This window comes from Trifolium pratense, linkage group LG7, assembly GCF_020283565.1.
Source record: "Trifolium pratense cultivar HEN17-A07 linkage group LG7, ARS_RC_1.1, whole genome shotgun sequence".
In the NCBI taxonomy this organism is placed as follows: Eukaryota; Viridiplantae; Streptophyta; class Magnoliopsida; order Fabales; family Fabaceae; genus Trifolium; species Trifolium pratense.
In genome coordinates, this window is record NC_060065.1 from 9,219,334 (window position 1) to 9,240,804 (window position 21,471).

The 21,471-nt window shown below is 31.9% G+C and overlaps 2 protein-coding genes across 2 annotated transcripts; both read right to left on the bottom strand.

Annotated features, from left to right (window-relative positions):
* Nucleotides 1–835: 835 nt before the first annotated feature.
* Nucleotides 836–7,165, bottom strand: LOC123894815 (cytosolic endo-beta-N-acetylglucosaminidase 1). Its single transcript, XM_045944890.1, has 11 exons — nucleotides 6,616–7,165; nucleotides 5,138–5,275; nucleotides 4,870–4,979; nucleotides 4,678–4,789; nucleotides 4,489–4,596; nucleotides 3,958–4,070; nucleotides 3,098–3,179; nucleotides 2,931–3,011; nucleotides 2,749–2,798; nucleotides 2,002–2,137; nucleotides 836–1,800 (listed from the first exon to the last, which is right to left on the bottom strand). Exons 1-11 carry the CDS (start codon nucleotides 7,090–7,092, stop codon nucleotides 1,111–1,113), a joined length of 2,097 nt encoding a protein of 698 aa, XP_045800846.1. The 5' UTR covers nucleotides 7,093–7,165; the 3' UTR covers nucleotides 836–1,110.
* A 5,328-nt stretch (nucleotides 7,166–12,493) lies between these two features.
* On the bottom strand, nucleotides 12,494–19,746 carry LOC123894816 (DEAD-box ATP-dependent RNA helicase 18). The gene is made up of 11 exons (XM_045944891.1): nucleotides 19,241–19,746; nucleotides 18,876–19,112; nucleotides 18,303–18,563; nucleotides 18,037–18,116; nucleotides 17,839–17,944; nucleotides 17,570–17,683; nucleotides 17,294–17,392; nucleotides 17,103–17,192; nucleotides 16,799–16,905; nucleotides 16,575–16,718; nucleotides 12,494–13,295 (listed from the first exon to the last, which is right to left on the bottom strand). Exons 1-11 carry the CDS (start codon nucleotides 19,502–19,504, stop codon nucleotides 13,028–13,030), a joined length of 1,770 nt encoding a protein of 589 aa, XP_045800847.1. The 5' UTR covers nucleotides 19,505–19,746; the 3' UTR covers nucleotides 12,494–13,027.
* Between the last annotated feature and the right edge of the window lie 1,725 nt (nucleotides 19,747–21,471).

The window sequence follows — 21,471 nt, forward strand, 5'->3', positions numbered from 1 at the left end:
CTTAGGTAGAGTTAGAAACTAGCCCCCAAAATTATGTTAAGAGTGTAGGAATTTCTTTTCTAATATTTGTTTTACATGTATATTTGACATAGGTGTGAGTATATTCCTATCATCAATCTTAACCAAAGAAAAAACCAAATCCATCAAATTGCACGGCACAGAGCATTGCACCTTCTAACGGTGTTTTGTTGGCTTTTAGAGTAATTGATATTGATAAGCCACTGGATTTGATCTAGTGGTGAGGGGTTTGGGTAGTATGCTAGAGGTTCTGAGTTCGATCCTCAGCTCCATTGTAAACCCAAAAAAAAAAACAAAAAGAGTAATTGATATTGATTAAAACACTTAATTTCAGACGTGTCACATTCTACATAAGAATCAGTTACTGGCCAGTTGTGTTTATTGTTTAATAAAAAAATGAATAAACTACTAAATTGGTCACTGACTTTATAAATATTTCACAAAGATTCTTGAAACAATCAAACTTTATTCATATTAATCCTTCTGAAAGTATGTTAGGGATGAAATTGATAGTAAGTTATCAAAATATAGAGACTTAATTGATAGTAAGTTGCTAAATGCAAGACTAACTTGACAGATCAATAAAGCCAACGACCTTTATGAGATATTCACAAATTCAAAAACCTATTTAAGAATGTCTTGCAAAGTCAGTGACGGAAATGGTAGTAACAGAAGAAGATATTGCAGTTGGTCCTGCTCCAGCACTTGTATATGAAATCAGATAGCAGAACTTTATCAGGTATAACCAACTTGTTAAGAAAGTGTTTATGGTTTTTGTACTGACTGAGAAAGATCAATGTTGATATTACAGAAAAACTATAAAAAGATTAAGTTATTACTTGAATATTAATTTCCAGCTTTACATATAGAGTACCATTGTACATTGGATTCTAATGGTATTTATCCATTCAGCACATTTTACAACTGACTCACTAATCCTTTCTAACTGCTTAGTGTGAGTGACCACATGATAACAAGTTTTATTACTTACTGCATCATAAGCCTTGTATATATCTACCAAGTCCAGAAGTAAAATAAATCCTTATTTTATAGCAGAGATCATGTTATTACTTATTACATTCTAATTACAATTTAAGGTTCTTCAACCTCCAATTCATAATATGGAGACTCGTCCAATGCCTGAATTGTCCCATCCACACTGCACACTTGTATTATAAATTTGAGACTAGTAGTATCAGAAGGAACTTCAAGATCAGAAACATAAAAACAGTTAACTTGTGCTACTCCAAAGTACTCCTCCTTCGTTGGTTCTAAAGTTGTACCTGCTCCGGCTTGTTTTGATAACTTCACCAAATAAATGTTGTACTTCAGAGAGGGATAATTCCTTCCATCTTTCAGTGTCCATGAAATTTTAATGTTAAGCGTCTTTGAACCCTCGGAACCTGATGTCCATTTTATATATTTACCGTCAACTAGCCAAGAAGAAGAAACGGGAAAATCTGACTTAGAATCGGAACTCTTGATTGTAAGATGACCAAGAAGTGCATAATAATCCGATGGAATCTGATCTGATAATGAGGAATCTGATCTGAAGCAGACTGCATGGATTTCAGTTAACGTGTATCCGTTCATTGCAATTGAACTTTCGTTTATAACCCATGCAGGAGAAGATCCCTTATGTTCACGTGTTGTGATTACTTTGTTGAATTTACTTGAGATATGATTCACTGCCTGGGATGTTAGAAGTACATAAAAGTTTTCATCTTCATTCGAAGTGAACACAAGCTTAAGTCCTAATGAAGAATTGCCATTAGATTTCACCTGCATAAATATTGCAGTTATTTGCATGAGAAAAGTGAGGGTTCCATTAGGAACACTAAATATATAATAATTCAATGAACTTAATGAATGCGGATCATACAGTTAGTTATATGAGTATGATGGTATTCTTTAAACTCAAGCATGATAGATTGATGTGTAGTTATTTCATCAATTATGTATGATAAAGAAGTTGAAGCTTACAGAATAAATAAAGTGGATTGGCAACTCGCTCAATAGAAATTCTCCTTGAAAAATTTTCCTCTCAAAGTGAGTTTGTTCTTCAAGAGATCCTTTGAATGTCATGTTCCCTCCTCCACTATATGATGCTTCCTTCAAGCTGCAATTTGCAAGCAAGACAACAGATACTTCAGATCTTGTCACGAGTCAGGACAATAGCTGGATCTATTATTGCAATATTTCATATTAAGATGGAAGGATAAAAGAGAAAGGAGACGCTCAATATTATGGTAAGTTATTAATATTTTAGTACTAAAACTAAATACATGATAATTTGAGGTTTCCACCCATTCAGTTACCTTTTGAGGTCAGCTATCACTAAAGATATAAATGAGTTGCTTCAATTAGCCATATGCTGTTTTAGGCTCTGTTTGGGAGTTTGAAGGGAGGAGAGGAGATTGCACCTTATTTGAGAGTGTTTTTATAGAGAATCATAAATGAATTCGTATGATAATATATTTTTACCTTCCCTCTTTTTGTAGGGGATTTTGTATTATGAAGAAAAATAAACTCCCTCATTCAAGTTATGAGACTATCCTTTCTTCCATTTCTCTTTCCTTATTCCTTTTATTCAAAGACTTCTCCTCCCCTCCTAAACAGACGCTTAGAATTTTAAATTTAAATCGATGCAGTATGGGTATGTACATTCTGTTCAGTTCTCAGTTTTTGAGTTACAACATATAAAAATATTAGATTTGTGATATCACTTACTCTATAATAACTTGAATAGGATTTCTAGGATCAGCAAGCTCAAGGAGTGGCTGCAAGCAAATAATTGGGTTCCAGTCATTACAGTTACTTTACTTCAAATTAGGCCCTAATTTCATGATGAAAAACAGATAACGATTATAAATAGTTGAGCTAACAAGGAAGAATGATTATTAGGTGCATACCTGAAAGCCTTGGCAAGAAATGTTGCACCATGTAGCATCTGATACATTGTTTCCATCAACTGAAATATGATAACCACGTCCCTGAAGAAACAAAGATAATACATTTGAAAGATTGGATACACACACAGGTATTTGGTCTGAATTTAGATGGCTTTGCAATTGTTAACCTGATCAAAATTTGAATATAACGGCAGTGGTCTCCTATAATTTCGCAGTGCTCCCCAAGATTTCTCCACAAGACTCCACCAACTGCAATATTGAATGCATGGCAATGATGCTGGTACGCATGAGAAAGAATTTTAAGGTTTGATATCCATCATTAATATAAAGTACCTCGTTTGAAAATGCATAAAAGATTTTAAAATTTAATAGCAATAGGATTTGTAAGATCAAAGAAATTAAGTTCCTTCAATTTGAGGTCAAAAAATATTATCAGACTCCAATTTAAGAGCAAGTGCACCAAGAGACCGACATAAAATAATTGAGTCTCAATTAGGCTCGAATAAATAGGGACTAGATGACTTGAAATAATGCTACAATGCATAATTGAGATAGGTTATGGAAAGGGAAAGAGCTAACAAGCTTGAAACGGAAGTTATCCAATGACAAATTTTGGCTATTCCATATGATAATATGATAAAACTGGAGTATGTAAAATATCATGATTTCATGAATTCTTTTTGTAAATAAATATTTAAAACATCTTAACAAAATTTATATTTGTTAATGGGACTATGGAAGTGATCAAAAAAAGAAGAAAAAAAAGTAATAAAGAGAATGTTTGAAATAAAATACCATGCTAATCATGTGAAAAATTTCAGCTCAAATCATATGGAATCATTCCATTATGCATTCCAAAAGAAAATGGAAGTGCCAAAAATGACAGAGGGTTTATCTGTCTGCATCAATAAAATGAATGCAGGAAATTTTAAACCTTAAAGATGCCGTTAGAATCAGCTTAAAATAAAAACCTTTGAAGATATTGATGAGTATTTGATTGATTTTGTAAAAAAAATAACTAAATTACCTATTCTGAGCAGTCTCAAAATCTGGTGGTTGCTTTGTCTCATAGACCCATCCAGGAGCAAATATTGCAGCAGAGACGTCATTCTTTCTTATTACATCAAGAGCAACATTTGCCTAAGAAATTCAAAACCGATAAAAGAAATTAGAATAAACAAACATCGAGATAATAGCCAAAAAAGGGAAATTAACAATTTAACACTGAGATATCCTTTTCATTGTCCAAAAGTATTTGGCATCTTAAATTTCACAAGTTTATGTCACAAAGAAACTCCAACAGAGAGTGTTTTCATAAATATTTTTACTATGGAACAAAAGTCACAAATATCTTTTTGCAACAGAATATTCAGTTGCAGTTGTTGGCCACGGCGAGGGGAACTAAATGTATATTAGAAACTTCTACGAAGGCAGTTACCATTAAGAGCATTCACGATAAAAAAATCGGCTTGCACATATACAACTATATATATTGCCAACACAGTTAAACTAGTATATGTATACAGTAAAAAATATATGTATATCACAGACTACATACATTCCACTGTCCACCGCCATATGTGTTCCTTCCAAATACATCAATTCCCATGTATACATCGAACTTCCGATCACCAGCCACAGCAGCAGAGAGCCTTGGATTGTCTTCCTATATGATACATAATAAAATTAACAAAGGAAAATGACAATTGATTATATATCAGCATTGTGGAAGGATGATAAGCAATACCTTCCATGTATAGTTTACAAATATTCCATCACATATATCAAAAAACGGCTTGTTATATTTATTTAGTTGATCTTGCCAATTCAATTTACCGTCAATTGTAACACTGTCATACCTACATGACCAATAACACACATCAAAGTCTACTTTTGCCACCAGCCACTGCAATAAGAAAATTCTGACTCTAATACTTACCAAATCACTAATGACCCCGGCATAGAAGAATGCATTGTTAATGATAAATGGTCGACAAACTCTTTTAAATTAGAAATTTGTCCGCGATCCAACTCTACCTCCATATTTATCTGCAATTAAACATTACAAATTCAAATAATTATCAAGAATATGACAAATGTGTTGCTGTAAAGTACTAGAAAGATAGCTACATAATTAAATAATAGAAAATTCAAATAGACATGAATAGAAAATTTATAAGCAAGCAGAGAGATGACGAAATATTTACTAGCCACCCATCGAAGCCTAACTGAACAGCAAGCTCTGCCAGACGTTCTGCATACATTTGTGCAGACTCCTTCGTTGAAAGTAGTATATCACAGTTAGCCTTTCCCTCATCCCATTCGGTGATGAAAGTCCCCAACACCTGAAATATCAAAGAAACAAGTACAACCGATGAATAATCCATCTGTTCTGATTAAAGCATGATCCATAAATAATGTCAGAAACATCTCTAAGTGAGAAACTCAATGAATCCTAAGCTCCCAAAAAAGATTCAGAAAAGTACTTTACGTTTGCCAAATTATCTCAGATAAATAAATTAAGCCAAAGTTATCCTTTATTATGTATGAGCAGCCTAAAGAAGAAAATTTCAATCCTACCCTGCCAAACAAAATTAACCCCTTCTTTAGTCCCGATCATATGAACACAAGTTACAATTCTGGCCACATAACCACTAGTCATAGAAAGAAGATTGAAGCTACTCAACCAGAACAGTAATGATAATCATCATCTAGAAACTCAAAATATAACTTATAATTATAAATATCTGCATATTATAGTCTAACCATATAAGGTTAACTCAAACTCAAATCAACCAACAATGGAACCAAGAGCCTCGAATTTGCTTTATTTGAACTTATCTACTGAGATCTGACTTTTGTGAATATTTGAATTGAGAGAGCTTATAAAAAACAACTTATTTCCATAAGCCATCTAGGCCCGTTCGGATTGGCTTATTTTTGAGCTTATGCAAAACAGCTTATGCAAATAAATAAATTTTTTATGTATTATTATAAGTTTTTCAAGGTAGTTTATGAGAAAACAACTTATAAAGATACAATTTTTGCTAGTGAAAACTTATGAATTAGCATAAAACTTTATTTATTTGCATAAGCTATTTTCATAAGCTCAAAAATAAGCCAAATTCAAACGGGCCCAGAAAACAATTTAAAGCTTATATGAAAACAAGATGACTTTTTTTTTTTGTTGACATAGAAATAGCTTATAGTAAGCACTTGTATGATACATAGGTTCCGTTTAGACAAACAGCTTATAGAGCACAAGTGCTTATCATGCTAAGCTCTTATGTATAAGCTTACATAATCTATTTTTATAGCAAAAGATAAAATAAAGTTGAATTGTTTTTATATATTCTACAAGCTATTTTCATAAGCTATATTGGTCAACTCATGAAAATAAGTTGAAAAAAACTTATCAAAATTGTCATAAGTGGTTTTCATTTGTTCTCTCAAACAGTCTCGCAAAACTCATGTCAGCAGATAAGCTCAAATAAGTCAATCCAAACAGACACATAGTTACACTATAAACATTTAATCTAAGTTGTTTATCCAATCAGAGCTCAATAGCTCACTTTAAATTTAGTTCGAAACTCAACTCGACTCAACTCGACAATTAACTTATTGAACATGATTCATGAACCAAATGAGCCGAACTTAAACCGTACCGGATATCATAAACAAGTACCTTAACACCATGACGATGAGCAGTATTAATCCAAGAAGGAGGAGGAATAGTAACAAGAGAATGAGAAAAATAAACAAAAACATCAATCAAATGCCAATGCCAAATAGCATAAGCATCAGGATTAGTACCACCTTGAATCCACTTATCATCTATGTAACCACCAGCCATATCATGACAAACCAACAATCTACGTCTATTAGGTAACAAAGAAGATGAAATTGGAACTGAAGATTTGTTGAAAGGATAGTGAAAGGAATCAAAATAGGTACGAGATTGAAGGTCTTGAAGGGTTTTGATTGGATATGAAATGGGGATTGAGGGTTGTTTTGGGTCGAAAGGTGGAGGTGGTGATGATGAAGGAGATGAAGTTGGGTTCGCCATTAGGCTTTGAGTTGTTTGAGAAATGAGACGAAGGATATTTCGGATTTTGATTAAGAATTGGCGGTTTATATAGGGTTCTAGATGCCGAGGATTCATTTCATCGTGTTGTTTGGTTTCACTTTCACATGTTCATGTCATGCTACCTCCAAAAAATGTCATGCTACTTTCTATGCACAGTAAAAAACATGTTGCGAAAAATCAAATCATGATTCTCTCTATCAAGTTCAGCGTCAATTACTACCAAACCTACTAACGATTGGTTTCAACATTTTTCTTTTTAAACAACAAATATTTCTTCATTAGCAAGTTAGATGTACAAAGTTTTTACCGTAATTTAGAACTATTATTAATTTTTGTTAGAAATTTATGAGCTATATAAGATGGATTTTTTTTCTCAATTGAATTTTCTTGGTATGTAATAGTTAAGATATAATATGTGATTATTTATTTAAGAGTTTAAATAATTTAAACTTTGAATTAATTTATTGTTGGTTAATTTGTTTTTGTGTAAACCAACGTCACCTAGCAAAACTGTAAAAAAGTGATTCACTTCACATAATTATTCACATTCCCATAATTTTGATTATTCACCTAGCAAAAGATTTGGGAATTTTGAGCATCTCAAAATATAAAATAAATAAATCAAGATATCTTAGGTACGAAACAGCATAATTAATTTATTGAAATAATTGCGATACATTTAAATATTCATTGAAGATTAAATCAATGATCAGACTCTAAGAGACAAGTATCTGGTTATTAATAAGAATTATTTAGTATCTAATTTGTCGATGGATAAATATTTAAAAAATTATAGCATTTTTTTTTTTGAACAAGCCAAAATAATATATATATATATATATATATAGGGGCTGCTAATTTAGACCCAGTTGGGTATAAATTAGCAAGGTGCACCTTTTGAGTTGGACAAAAATACCCTTTCTTTTTAAAAAAAAAAAAAAAAAAAACATATTGGCGCTGATCCAGTGTCGCGCGCCTACCGCAGGACCACCGTTACAGACCGTTGATTTCCATCAGACGGCCAAGAGATGATCTCATCATGGCTGTCGGATCAATCAGACAGTCCAGATCATCCATCTCCATGATAAGCCAGCGCGTGCACCACACTAGATCTGCGCCTGGAGAGAGAAAATTTCATTTTAAAAAAGCAGGACACGTGTCAACTGCTGGGTGGTTGGCGTGTTTTTTTTTTCATTTAATACTTTAAACTCAATTATTTCGTTGTAAATTAATTTTTTATTTTTTTATTTTTATACCAAAATTCATAATTTTTTTTTGTCTACAAATAGAGACTTGGTTCGTTTGATTTGGACACAAAAAAAAAAACTCAATTTTTCACTACCTTTAATTATCTTTATATAATACTGTGAAACCATTTAGCTGGTAGAATGGTTTCACAGTATAACTCTCTGAAACCATTTTACTGGTAGAATGGTTTCAGTGAGTAATTTCTTAATTGTTTGCTTCTGAAACCATTCTGAAACCATTTAGCTGGTACAATGGTTTCAGAGCGTTGTACTTTGAAACCATTTCACTGATAGAATGGTTTCAGGGGAGTTGATTTTTAATTGTTTGCTTCTGAAACCATTTTACTGCTAGAATGGTTTCACAGTATAACTCTCTGAAACCATTCTTCCAGCTAAATGGTTTCAGAAGCAAACAATAGTTTTTAATTACCGTTTTATCTCATTTAATTAACGAAAAATAGTTTCAGGTCTCAAAAAATTTCATAAAATATACCAAAAGTTCCAGAATATTATCTAATATTTTATTAGAAACAAATAAAAAAACAATTGGTTTCAGAGTACAAATCTATGAAATTATTATTATTATTTGTTAAATGGTTTTAAATAATCAGCGGAATTTGTGAAAATAATTTCATGACTTGAACTAGGGAGAGTGAGGTACACAAGAGGGTTCTAAATAATTCATAGTACTTTACATAAAATTTTGGAAATTTTTTATGGAATTATAATATTTTTAATTACCTTTTTACTCATTTAATTAACTAAAAACAGTTTCGGGTCTCCAAAAATTTCATACAATATACCAAAATTTCCAGAATATTATCTACTATTTTATTATGAAAAAATACAAAAAAAATAGAGCCTCCCTGAGGCCGCACGCGCCCCCACGCGCCGCCGGTGAGAGTGGGCGTGGGTGACGCGCACTGTTCATCGTCCCTCCCACCCGTTTTATGCAAAAACGGGTCGTGCGACCCGGTTTTTGACCCGGTTCGATCTCCCTCAATACTCAACGAAACTCGACGTTCCTTATATGGATTTTGACCGTTTTTCAATTTTACAAAGGTTTCCGGTATTAGTTTTTGAAATCGGCGTTCGATTCGCACGTAAAATGAGGTCGAAATTTGGAAGAAATTTAAAAAATGTAATAGTTGTTCTATTGTTTCAAAAAAAAAAAGGGTATTTTTATGATGCAAATTACATACATGCCCCAGTTGCTCTATTGTTTCAAAAAAAAAAAAAAATGGGTATTTTTGTCCAACTCAAAAGGTGCACCTTGCTAACTTAGACCTAACTAGGGTCTAAGTTAGAAAACCCCATATATATATATATATATATATATATATATATATATATATATATATATATATATATATAGTCTTCTCAACATAAGACGTGCCAAAAGAGACTAAGAAAAATTACAAAAGAATCAAAAACTCAAAATACAATAACCAAAAGAAACTACACTAAAAAATCATAGCACTTTACATATTGTGTCTGAGATCATGATCATTTTGACGCACATTAGCGGAGAAAGATCAGGTATAAATCAATTCAATGGTTTATTTATGGCATAGAGATCTTCAACCAAATCCCACCTTCCAAGTAATTTCATGCTAAGGAAAAAACTCGTGTCTGTCTTCCTCGTCGGGCCATGGCCATGTTACTTGATTCCTACATAGGTTATATTTTTTTATTTATCCTTGCAATTTATTTCATTTATATCTAGTATAATAGTATAAATATTTATGTTAATACTAATAAGTCATAGTTAGTTCATAAATCAATATATTGTTCATAAGTCATAGTTAGTTCAATTAACAATGTCAATAATATATACTCAAAGTATTAATATCTCAATATATTGTTCATAAGTCATAGTTCAATTAACAATGTCAATATATATATATATATATATATATAAATCAATTCAATGGTTTATTTATGGCATAGAGATCTTCAACCAAATCCCACCTTCCAAGTAATTTCATGCTAAGGAAAAAACTCGTGCCTGTCTTCCTCGTGGGGCCATGGCCATGTTACTTGATTCCTACATAGGTTATATTTTTTTATTTATCCTTGCAATTTATTTCATTTATATCTAGTATAATAGTATAAATATTTATGTTAATACTAATAAGTCATAGTTAGTTCATAAATCAATATACTGTTCATAAGTCATAGTTAGTTCAATTAACAATGTCAATAATATATACTCAAAGTATTAATATCTCAATATATTGTTCATAAGTCATAGTTCAATTAACAATGTCAATATATATATATATATATATATATATATATATATATATATAAATCAATTCAATGGTTTATTTATGGCATAGAGATCTTCAACCAAATCCCACCTTCCAAGTAATTTCATGCTAAGGAAAAAACTCGTGCCTGTCTTCCTCGTGGGGCCATGGCCATGTTACTTGATTCCTACATAGGTTATATTTTTTTATTTATCCTTGCAATTTATTTCATTTATATCTAGTATAATAGTATAAATATTTATGTTAATACTAATAAGTCATAGTTAGTTCATAAATCAATATACTGTTCATAAGTCATAGTTAGTTCAATTAACAATGTCAATAATATATACTCAAAGTATTAATATCTCAATATATTGTTCATAAGTCATAGTTCAATTAACAATGTCAATATATATATATATATATATATAAATCAATTCAATGGTTTATTTATGGCATAGAGATCTTCAACCAAATCCCACCTTCCAAGTAATTTCATGCTAAGGAAAAAACTCGTGACTGTCTTCCTCGTGGGGCCATGGCCATGTTACTTGATTCCTACATAGGTTATATTTTTTTATTTATCCTTGCAATTTATTTCATTTATATCTAGTATAATAGTATAAATATTTATGTTAATACTAATAAGTCATAGTTAGTTCATAAATCAATATACTGTTCATAAGTCATAGTTAGTTCAATTAACAATGTCAATAATATATACTCAAAGTATTAATATCTCAATATATTGTTCATAAGTCATAGTTCAATTAACAATGTCAATATATATATATATATAAATCAATTCAATGGTTTATTTATGGCATAGAGATCTTCAACCAAATCCCACCTTCCAAGTAATTTCATGCTAAGGAAAAAACTCGTGCCTGTCTTCCTCGTGGGGCCATGGCCATGTTACTTGATTCCTACATAGGTTATATTTTTTTATTTATCCTTGCAATTTATTTCATTTATATCTAGTATAATAGTATAAATATTTATGTTAATACTAATAAGTCATAGTTAGTTCATAAATCAATATACTGTTCATAAGTCATAGTTAGTTCAATTAACAATGTCAATAATATATACTCAAAGTATTAATATCTCAATATATTGTTCATAAGTCATAGTTCAATTAACAATGTCAATATATATATATATATATAAATCAATTCAATGGTTTATTTATGGCATAGAGATCTTCAACCAAATCCCACCTTCCAAGTAATTTCATGCTAAGGAAAAAACTCGTGCCTGTCTTCCTCGTGGGGCCATGGCCATGTTACTTGATTCCTACATAGGTTATATTTTTTTATTTATCCTTGCAATTTATTTCATCTATATCTAGTATAATAGTATAAAATATTTATGTTAATACTAATAAGTCATAGTTAGTTCATAAATCAATATACTGTTCATAAGTCATAGTTAGTTCAATTAACAATGTCAATAATATATACTCAAAGTATTAATATCTCAATATATTGTTCATAAGTCATAGTTCAATTAACAATGTCAATAAATATATATATATATATATATATATATATATATATATATATATATATATATATATATATATATATATATATATATATATATATATATATATATATATATTAAAAGACTGAACATTAACATTCAAGATTTCACAATTGTGTGCAAGTTTTAATGGTATTTATCACTTCATCAAAAATCTCAATAAACTATTTTCAACTTATTTTTAATAAAATTTATAAAAACAGATCATAAATACTTGGTTCAACTATAAAACTCATACCCAATCTTTAAAATTTGAATGAATTAAAGTCATTAATCACTGGTCATTCAGTTGCTTAGGGTCCTTAATGACTTGGGAACTTGCTTCAAAGTACTTCCGAAGGTAGAAAAACTTCTTCCCGTTGAAGAAATCATCCTAGCAAAGTTAAATCCAACACTTAATCCACCTCTAGGCTGAAATTAAAAGCATAATAAAGGAAGTTTTCCTCTATTTAGGTGAGAGGCATAATTAAATAACATTCAGTAATCAGTACAAAACAAAATTGTCCAATAGTATTTGTTTATAAATACCTAAAACATAATTCACCTTCTATGATCTTGCAAATTATCAGACTAAACAAAGGCACATGAACAATTAAAAAAGTAAAGAACATTACAAGGACTTGATAGCAGGCAAACAAAATTTTGGATAAAATTAATCTCCTGATGTTCATAACCTTAAAAAAGCCCATCTTTCTTTCATCCAAGGACTAGTACTTTTCCAAATCTCTGCACTGTCACCACTTTCTATGTACATTAATCTGTAAATGTCATTCACCCCATGCATGGCCGATAAGGTTTCTCTAAAGTAAGTCGGTCCGCTGAACTCTGTTAACTTCTATCACCAGAGAAAGACGTATATATGCCAGATCTTAAGAGGATGTCAATAGAATCATGTGGCATCAAAGGATGCTGTAATTTGCTAGCCCATTCAACAATGTGTAATCAGATGGGCAAACTTTGCTTTCAAAGTAAATCCTCAGTGCCTGTCAACTTGGCATATTCATTCTCATCTATGGTCCCTTTCTTCAATTTCTTCAACAAGCGGTATTCTTGCGTCAACTCTTCCTCATCTTCAACTGTCTGCTGAGCACGTCTCTGTTTGGCTGTTTTCTTCCTCATGGCAGTAGGCACAATTGGGGTTTTCTTTGGTTTTTTAGGTTTTGGCTCTTTCTCTTTGGCTTCTTTCTTTACCAGCAGGTTTTTCTTCCGTTGTTTCTCCCTTGATTTATCCCTATAAAAATTGAAGTTTTAAGTCAGCAGCAAGCATGTTTGCAAGACCAAAGCAAAAGTGTACCAAGGACAATAAAAAGTGTAATTAGAATTCAAATGAGTCAAGTACACGTTGTTTCTTGACCAAGTTAAAAAGGGAATTGGATGATCCCTCAATCAGGACCAACAAAGAACTCAGTACACAAAATGTTAAACAAGTGACTTTAATTAAAAAAACAATTTAACAAAATAAAAGTACTTGAATTTAAAAGTAAATAAAATGCAAGACAATAAGTAATAGTGCAGACAATAAAGACAAAATAAATTGCCAGAAATAAAGAGAGAAAAGTGATAGAAAAAGACACGAGAATTATCCTGATTCGGCAAAAAACTATGGGCCTACTCCAGTCCCCAAGGAAAGCACTTTGAGATTTAACTAAAAAGAACAAAGCTTTTAAAACAGGATTAGCTTAAAACCTTAACAACCGAGAACTCTCAACTAGGGATGTCAACGGGGCAGGGAATGTGCGGGGGAAGCTTCCCCGTTCCCCGCCCCAAAGTGCATGCGGGGAAGATTTTGCCTCCATCCCCATCCCCACGGGGGAATATTTATCTCCATCCCATTCCCACAGTTCCCACGGAGATCCATGAATATTAAATATTAACAAAATTTCTATATTTTTCGGTCAAATTATGACAGTAGTATGACGTTATTTTTTCTATCTTATTTAAAAAAACAAATATTTTGCATCTTTCTTTTTTAAATAATAAAAAAATACATAATGCATTCATAACCAACAAACATTGCAAAAACATTTGGCTACTAATAATCATAGCCAAAATATTCCATAGCAAAGTATGGCAATTCGGGGAATGGACTAATAATCATACTTAAAACATTTGGCTACTAATAATCATACTAGGACGGATTCGGGGAATCCGCGGGGACGGATGCTTCGTCCCCAATCCCCACCCCAAAGTGCCTACAGGGGGGATTTTTGCCTCCATCCCCATCCCCACGGGGATAAAATCTTTGTTTTCGGAGCTCCGAACGGGGCAATCCCCACGGGGATCCGCTCCACCGGATGCAAATTGACAACAATGGGATATCACCTCCCTTGTGCAAGAGCCTCTAAAAACCAAGAGATATCACCTCTCTTGAAATCCTCGGATCACACCCAATACAATATAAAAAGAGATTACAAGAATATTACACCAAAGTGTATATTAAAACAGCTTGAAGCTAAAAAATAATACAATTGAAACTATGTAGTAAAAGCTCTCAAAGAAAATAAATAAGCGTGAGAAAGAATGAGTTTCAGAGAGATTTCTGTCCTTTGAAAATATGAGAAGGGCGTCCTATTTATAGGACTGGTGTATGAAATGATTTTGGAATGGTAATGAATTCATGTATATGCAAATTCCATTCTTGTCAAGATATAGTATCAAAATCATTTATTTGAAATATACTTAATTTGCTGTCACGAGTTTGTATTTTGAGAATTGGAATATTTTGAGATAAATGCTCTGGCAATGATATAGCTCATTAATAATAAATAAATATATGATCACATAGTCCAAATATACTCTTATATTATAGTCCAAATATAAATGTAATGTATGATCACATAATCCAAATATAGCTCATTGATATACTGAAATATATTCTGAAAAGTGGTGAGAAATTTATTTTAAAATCATTTTCAAAGGTTTCGGTGGAAAGAAAATAATATCATGTGCTATATCAAAAAGAATTAAAGGAAAGGTTTTTGGATAACTTGATTATATTGTATCATGTGCTCTTATATTGTGTCAGCACCGTTTTGCAAATAAGAGTATATATCGACTATGTGATCATACATTTATTTATTATTAATGAGCTATATCATTGCCAGAGCATTTCTCTCAAAATATTCCAATTCTCAAAATACAAACTCGTGGCAGCAAATTACATTCATTTCAAATAAATGATTTTGATAATATGTCTTCACAAATATGGAATTTGCATATACGTGAATTCATTACCATTCCAAAATCATTTCATACACCAGTCCTATAAATAGGATGAGCTTCTCATATTTTCAAACTACCGAAATCTCTCTAAAATTAATTTATTTTCTTTGAGAGCTTTTACTACATAGTTTCAATTGTATTAATTTTTAGTTTCAAATTGTTTTAATATACACTTTGGTGTAATATTCTTGTAATCTCTTTTTATATTGTATTAGGTGTGATCTCGAGGATTTCAAGAGAGGTGATATCTCTTGGTTTTTAGAGGCTCTTGCACAAGGGAGGTGATATCCCATTGTTTGTATTGAGAGTTCTCGGTTATTAAGGTTTTAAGCTAAGCCTGTTTTAAAAGCTTTGTTCTTTTTAGTGAAATCTCAAGGTGCTTTCCTTGGGGACTGGAGTAGGCTCATAGTTAGTTTTTGGCCGAACCAGGATAATTCTTGTGTCTTTTTCTATCACTTTTCTCTCTTTATTTCTTGCAATTTATCTTGTCTTTATTATCTGCACTATTACTTATTGGCTTGCATTTTATTTACTTTTAAATTCGAGTACTTTGATTTTATTCTGTTAAATCTTTTTAAAGTGTTTTTTTAATTAAAATTCTAATCACTCAATTTCTTTTTAAAGTATTTGAGTCTTTGAACTAGTGAACTTCAAATCAAATAAAGTTACTCGATTCAATTGTCCTCCCCCCTTGGAAAACGTGACAATTATAATACAGATTTAAAGCTATATATGCTTTTCATCCCAAAGATAACTTTTGTACATTTGGTGCTTAAGGTTTACAACCATTAATGAGTTTTCACCTATTAGCTTGATGTGAGGAGTTTCTTGGCATGGAGCTCACAATTAAGAGTGTCTCTATGACCAGATAAATAAGAGTTTGATCCATGCCACTTCTATTTTTTTTAAAGAAAAAAATATATTAAATTTCAGCACAAGTTACATTGTTCATACTTGTCACAAATTTCAGGCTCTCAGGACTCTAGGTGTATTAGATATAATAAGCTCATTCACGAGCTTTTTATCTTGTTGAAGATATGGGTTTCAGAAAATGAGATAAGAGAAAAAATGAAGAGTATAATATAACTATGATTGAAGATTTAATGATAATCAGACCATTCTTAAAGGTTAGCAATAACCACTATTTTATAGGGATACAAGACTCCTAATCATAGTTGAATAGGGAAACAGATATGATAGTAACTAAGTAATATAGAAACTAATCTTTTGAAACCATGTTTTCAAAAACAAACAAAAAAACTAGAAGGTACTATTAAAATGATTTTACCTGAACTTAATGTCCTCGAAATTGATATCTTTAACCGGTTCAAATCCCTCAGTGGATAGTGTGTGGCGTTTTACCTCCGGCACTAAAGGAAGTTGCAATAAGCCATGTCCCGTGGCTAATTTGCCAATTTCAAGTTCTTTCCACCTGTAAGAGTGAGAACAGTTCAACAATAAGAATGATGTTTCATCATTAAGTGACAGCAAAATCATGTCATCATTACTCACCTGAAAATATAAGAGCAGTGATGCTCTTTATAAGCACGAATGTAAGAAACAAAAGCCCTGACTCCCTTCTCCATGACATCACGATCTTTTGTTGCCGCAGAACGAATCTAAAACAAGTTTTGATTCATAAGTTTGTTATCAGGAAATTATTTCCATGTTGACTCTACCAGAACGCTATTAAGTAGTTCACATATCTAAAAACTATTATGACTATCCATTGATAGCCATAACAAAGGGACCCTCCTATTGCAACCATAAAACATGACAACACAAGAAATCAAGATAATAAAGGCCGAGAACAAACCTCAGGTACAACATCAGGTGCATTGTCGGAGCACATTCTCTCTTGAAGAGGAACTCCTCTTATACGCAAGAATTCTACATAAGATTCCTCCTGCACATTTTCATAGATTAATTTACCATAAAAAATATAAATTTAGAGAATCTTATGCATTATTATCAAAGGGAACTACAACATGATACTTGTGGCAACACCTTTGGTAATAAGAAGACCACAGCATGCCCTTGTTTACCCAGCCGAGCAGTTCGACCAGACCTATGTACGAAAACATTTGGGTCTTGAGGAGGATCATACTGTGCAATAAGAGAGGATGTATTAATTAATTGTATTTTATTTTGTATAAAGATGTGTTCCAATGGTAAATATGAAGAAACAAGTAAACCACAAATTTAAATTTGACAAGAGAGAGAGGAAAGAAGATGAAACACAGTTGTCAATAGACAGTGGCATCTACATTGTCACAAATTTACCTGCACTATACAGTCTACACCAGGTATGTCTAGTCCACGTGCTGCAACATCCGTACACAGAAGAATTCCATTTGAAAGGGATGTAAAAGAAGTTAGTGCCTTCTCCCTGACAGACTGTATGTATGGAAAAATAAATAAATATAAACAATTAAGTATATAAACAGTGAAGTTCGACAATAATAATGGATGGTAAGAAAAACAATGCTGATATATAGAATAATACACTTGAATATTGACAAATGCTTAGTTGCTAACAGTCAAACTTATACCTGCTTCATCTTTCCATGAAGGGGGATCAAGGAGAAGCCTTTCAAAACAGAAAGACGAGGAAGAACAACTCCCCAATAGTCAACACAAGCACAAGTCATATAATATCTGCATTAGGGACAAAATGGTGTTTTTAGTATGATAAGCTATTCATCTACTGCACAATTCTTACTATTGATTATTAACCTTGTGTATCTTACATTATAATTTTTTTCGAGCGGTTCTTAACAAGGAAATCTACCAGCTGCGATGGTTTCTTATCCGCCTCACATTCCATGTACTGCAAGCTCAAAAGGAAAAGAAGAGGATAGTTATAAGAAAACGATGAACATAAACTATATTGTGCACCTATTAGCAATACATGAAACATATTATATGGATTATAATAAAAGTGCCAGCCAAAGACTCGCTTCTAAATTACATGTTAAAGTGTACTAGCAAATCTGGCATTCCTCATAGGTAATACCTCAATGTGAAGACCTGAAGGTATCTTTGAAGATTCTAGTTGCTTTGATGCAGCAGAATCATTCAATCTTTTTGTTTCAGCTCGAACTTCAACCCTAACAGGGTTCCTCAATCCTGCTTTGGCAAGCTCTTCCACAGCCTGAGTTTGAGTAGCAGAGAATAAGCCAGTTCTCCGAAGCTTAGGCAACTGAGTTATGATAGCATTTATTTGCTTCTGGAATCCCATATCCAATAGTCTATCAGCCTCATCCAAAATCAAAATCTGCAGCCACAATCACAATTAAAATTCTACTCCTAATAATACACAAATGCCACAGAATGCTGCAGAAATCATAAAACATGAAGCTAGCTACAGCATGAATTGAATATTATTGAGTACAAGATGATCAAAATCTGCAGCCACAATTACAATCAAAATCCTACTCCTGACTAATATTTTGTACGATACTCTCTAGTCGTTAAATCACATTGTGCGTTTATGCCAATCGATAATAACCAATAGTTAATAAAGGCAGTTTTGCAAAATTGTTACATTTATTCTTTTAATAATCTGCTATGTGAAACAACCATATACCTCAAAGCTTTTGAAATCCATAACATCCATCCTATTCATTATGTCATGTAATCGACCAGGCGTGGCGATCAATATGTTAGCTCCTTCTTCTTCAATTTTCTTCATATCAGTTTTTACTTCTACTCCGCCGACGAGTAGCATCGATGTAACATTAGTTAAACTTGAAATAAAAGGTTGTGCAACATGATATATTTGGGATGCTAGTTCCCTTGTAGGAGATATAATTATTCCCAATACCTACACAAAAAACGAAAAGATTCATAAACACGCACAAATTGAACATATTACAATAATTAACCTAAGCTTAATAAATAAGTTTAAATGAACACAGCTATAATAATTAATAGACGACGAAGAAACTCAACCTGGTGAGGTTTGGGATTGGAAGAGTTGCGGCGAAGAATTTCGACTAGTGGAATGACGAAAGCTAGGGTTTTTCCTGAACCAGTGGCGGCGTCGACGGCGACGTCTTTGAAGCTACAGAGTAAAGGAATGGTGGCGGCTTGAACGGGAGTGCAGAAATCGAAGCCGGAATGTGTGAGAGCTTGAAGAACGGGATCGGAAAGTGGAGGTTTGAGGTCGGAAAAACGAGTGGTGGTTAATGCTTTGTTAGGAAACTCGGAATCCATGGTTGTGTGCAACCTGTGCTACGGCGTTCGTTCAGTCTGTCCACCTTCGTTTTCTGCTTTTAACTGTAGCTTGTTTTAGGGCAATTTTAACAAGGAAAAATGGGATCCCTATTCTCTAACTTTATTCCGGGAAAGGCATGTAACTTTCCCAGTTTTTCACCGTTGGATGTATCAAGCGGTACAGAATTTGCCAGATGAAATCACTGTTTTTCTTCTCTTTCTTTATTAAAACAAATGAAGCTTTCCTGTTGCTGTTGTTGTGCTTGATGACCATATTAAGAGTATTTTCTTTTTTTGAACAATTAAGAGTATTTTCTTCTTCAAAAAGAGTAGTATTTTCTTAAAATTTATTTATTTTTTCACTAAAGTATTTTTTTTCGGTCTTAAATGAAGTGGTAATCTAATAAAATTAAACTCAGGTAATTGTTAGATCCATGGTTTAAACTTGGATCACAACGTCCGGCCTAACAATTTCGACATTTTTTGTCAGATGAACTAAAACTTATATGGGACGACTAAAGTATTTTCTTCAAATTTGTAAACTCAAATTTATATTTGTAAACTCAATTTTATTAAAAAAAAAAACATTTTTTTTATTATTATTTAGTGTCAAAATCTTATGGTCAGATGCTCTTAATTGCAAAATTATGTCTTGTTTTGATTTTAGCACCCAAAAACAAAAATTTGATTTTAGTCCATGCAAAATACAAAAACTTTTAAAAAGGTCATTGAGGTGGATTTTTTGCTGACATCTCAAGTAGTTGATGATTTTGAAAATACTGACTAGGAGTTTTGATGACGTGAAATTAACATGTCATTTTCATTTAAAAATAGAAAAAAGGAAAATACCATGTCAAGAGTTTTTATAAAAAAAATTGAAAAATAGAAAGATATATTAGATTTTAAAGAAAAACAAAATAAATAAATTCTAAAATAGAAATAGGGAGGAATAGCGTCTTCAATTGCAATAGAGTAAGGAATGTGAAATTTGAACTTATAGCTTAGAAATTAATTCGTCATATAATAAAAAAATAGTAAGCGATATAACGCCAATTACCAAGCAAAAATAGGAGAGGGATTCGAAAGCGCTTAACCTACTTTTATATCTAATTTATGTCTCAGAACTCTTTTAAAAACAAAGCGAATGCAAACTATCTGATTCCTAAACGAAACTAGTCGCTTTGGCATGATCTTTGTGGATACGAACTCATTCACGTGAGAATTATTATTCGACGACAGACCGGTCTACTTGTCAGATTGCAGTCAAGCTCCATCATACCAATTTTAAAACATAAAATCTTTAAAAAATTAGATGAAAAAACGAAAAAAATTAGAAGATTGAAATTAGAATAAATTTCATAGATCTAATTAGTTTTAATCAAGACTCCTCGTGTTGGAGAAAGACCTTTTTACGTATAATCCATAGATTAGAAATGAATCCAAGAAGAAAAATGAGATCTTAGAACATTTAAAATGAGACCTCCTTATGTGCTAGAGAGTCAGGATGACTTTGCTAGGCTATTGGGCAGAAAATTCCTGATGGTAACTAGATGGAATGGAAGTCTTTCTAGTTCGAAATCAATAAAATCTATTGGATGATACTTTGAGTATTGTAATCCGATGATATGCTTATAGCGATTTTGTTGGAAAGAGAAAGTGTGTGAAAAAAAAATATTGGTGAATTAAAATAATAGTATAATCGGAAAATAAGATGCAAAAATACATTTTCTTAATTTCTTATTTTTTTCCTAAAAAGTCAAGTAATTTGAAATAGAGGGAGTATTAATTAAGTTTTCATATTTACAACTTACTACTCCCTCCATCCCAAATTATAAGTGAAAAAATAAAAATCACATTATTTTTAAAAATCATATTACTACTCGCTCCCTCCATGCAACTTTCTTGAAAAAAGTTGCATGGAAAGATGTATAAATGATTTTCTTTTTATGGTTTATAACCCTCTAGTT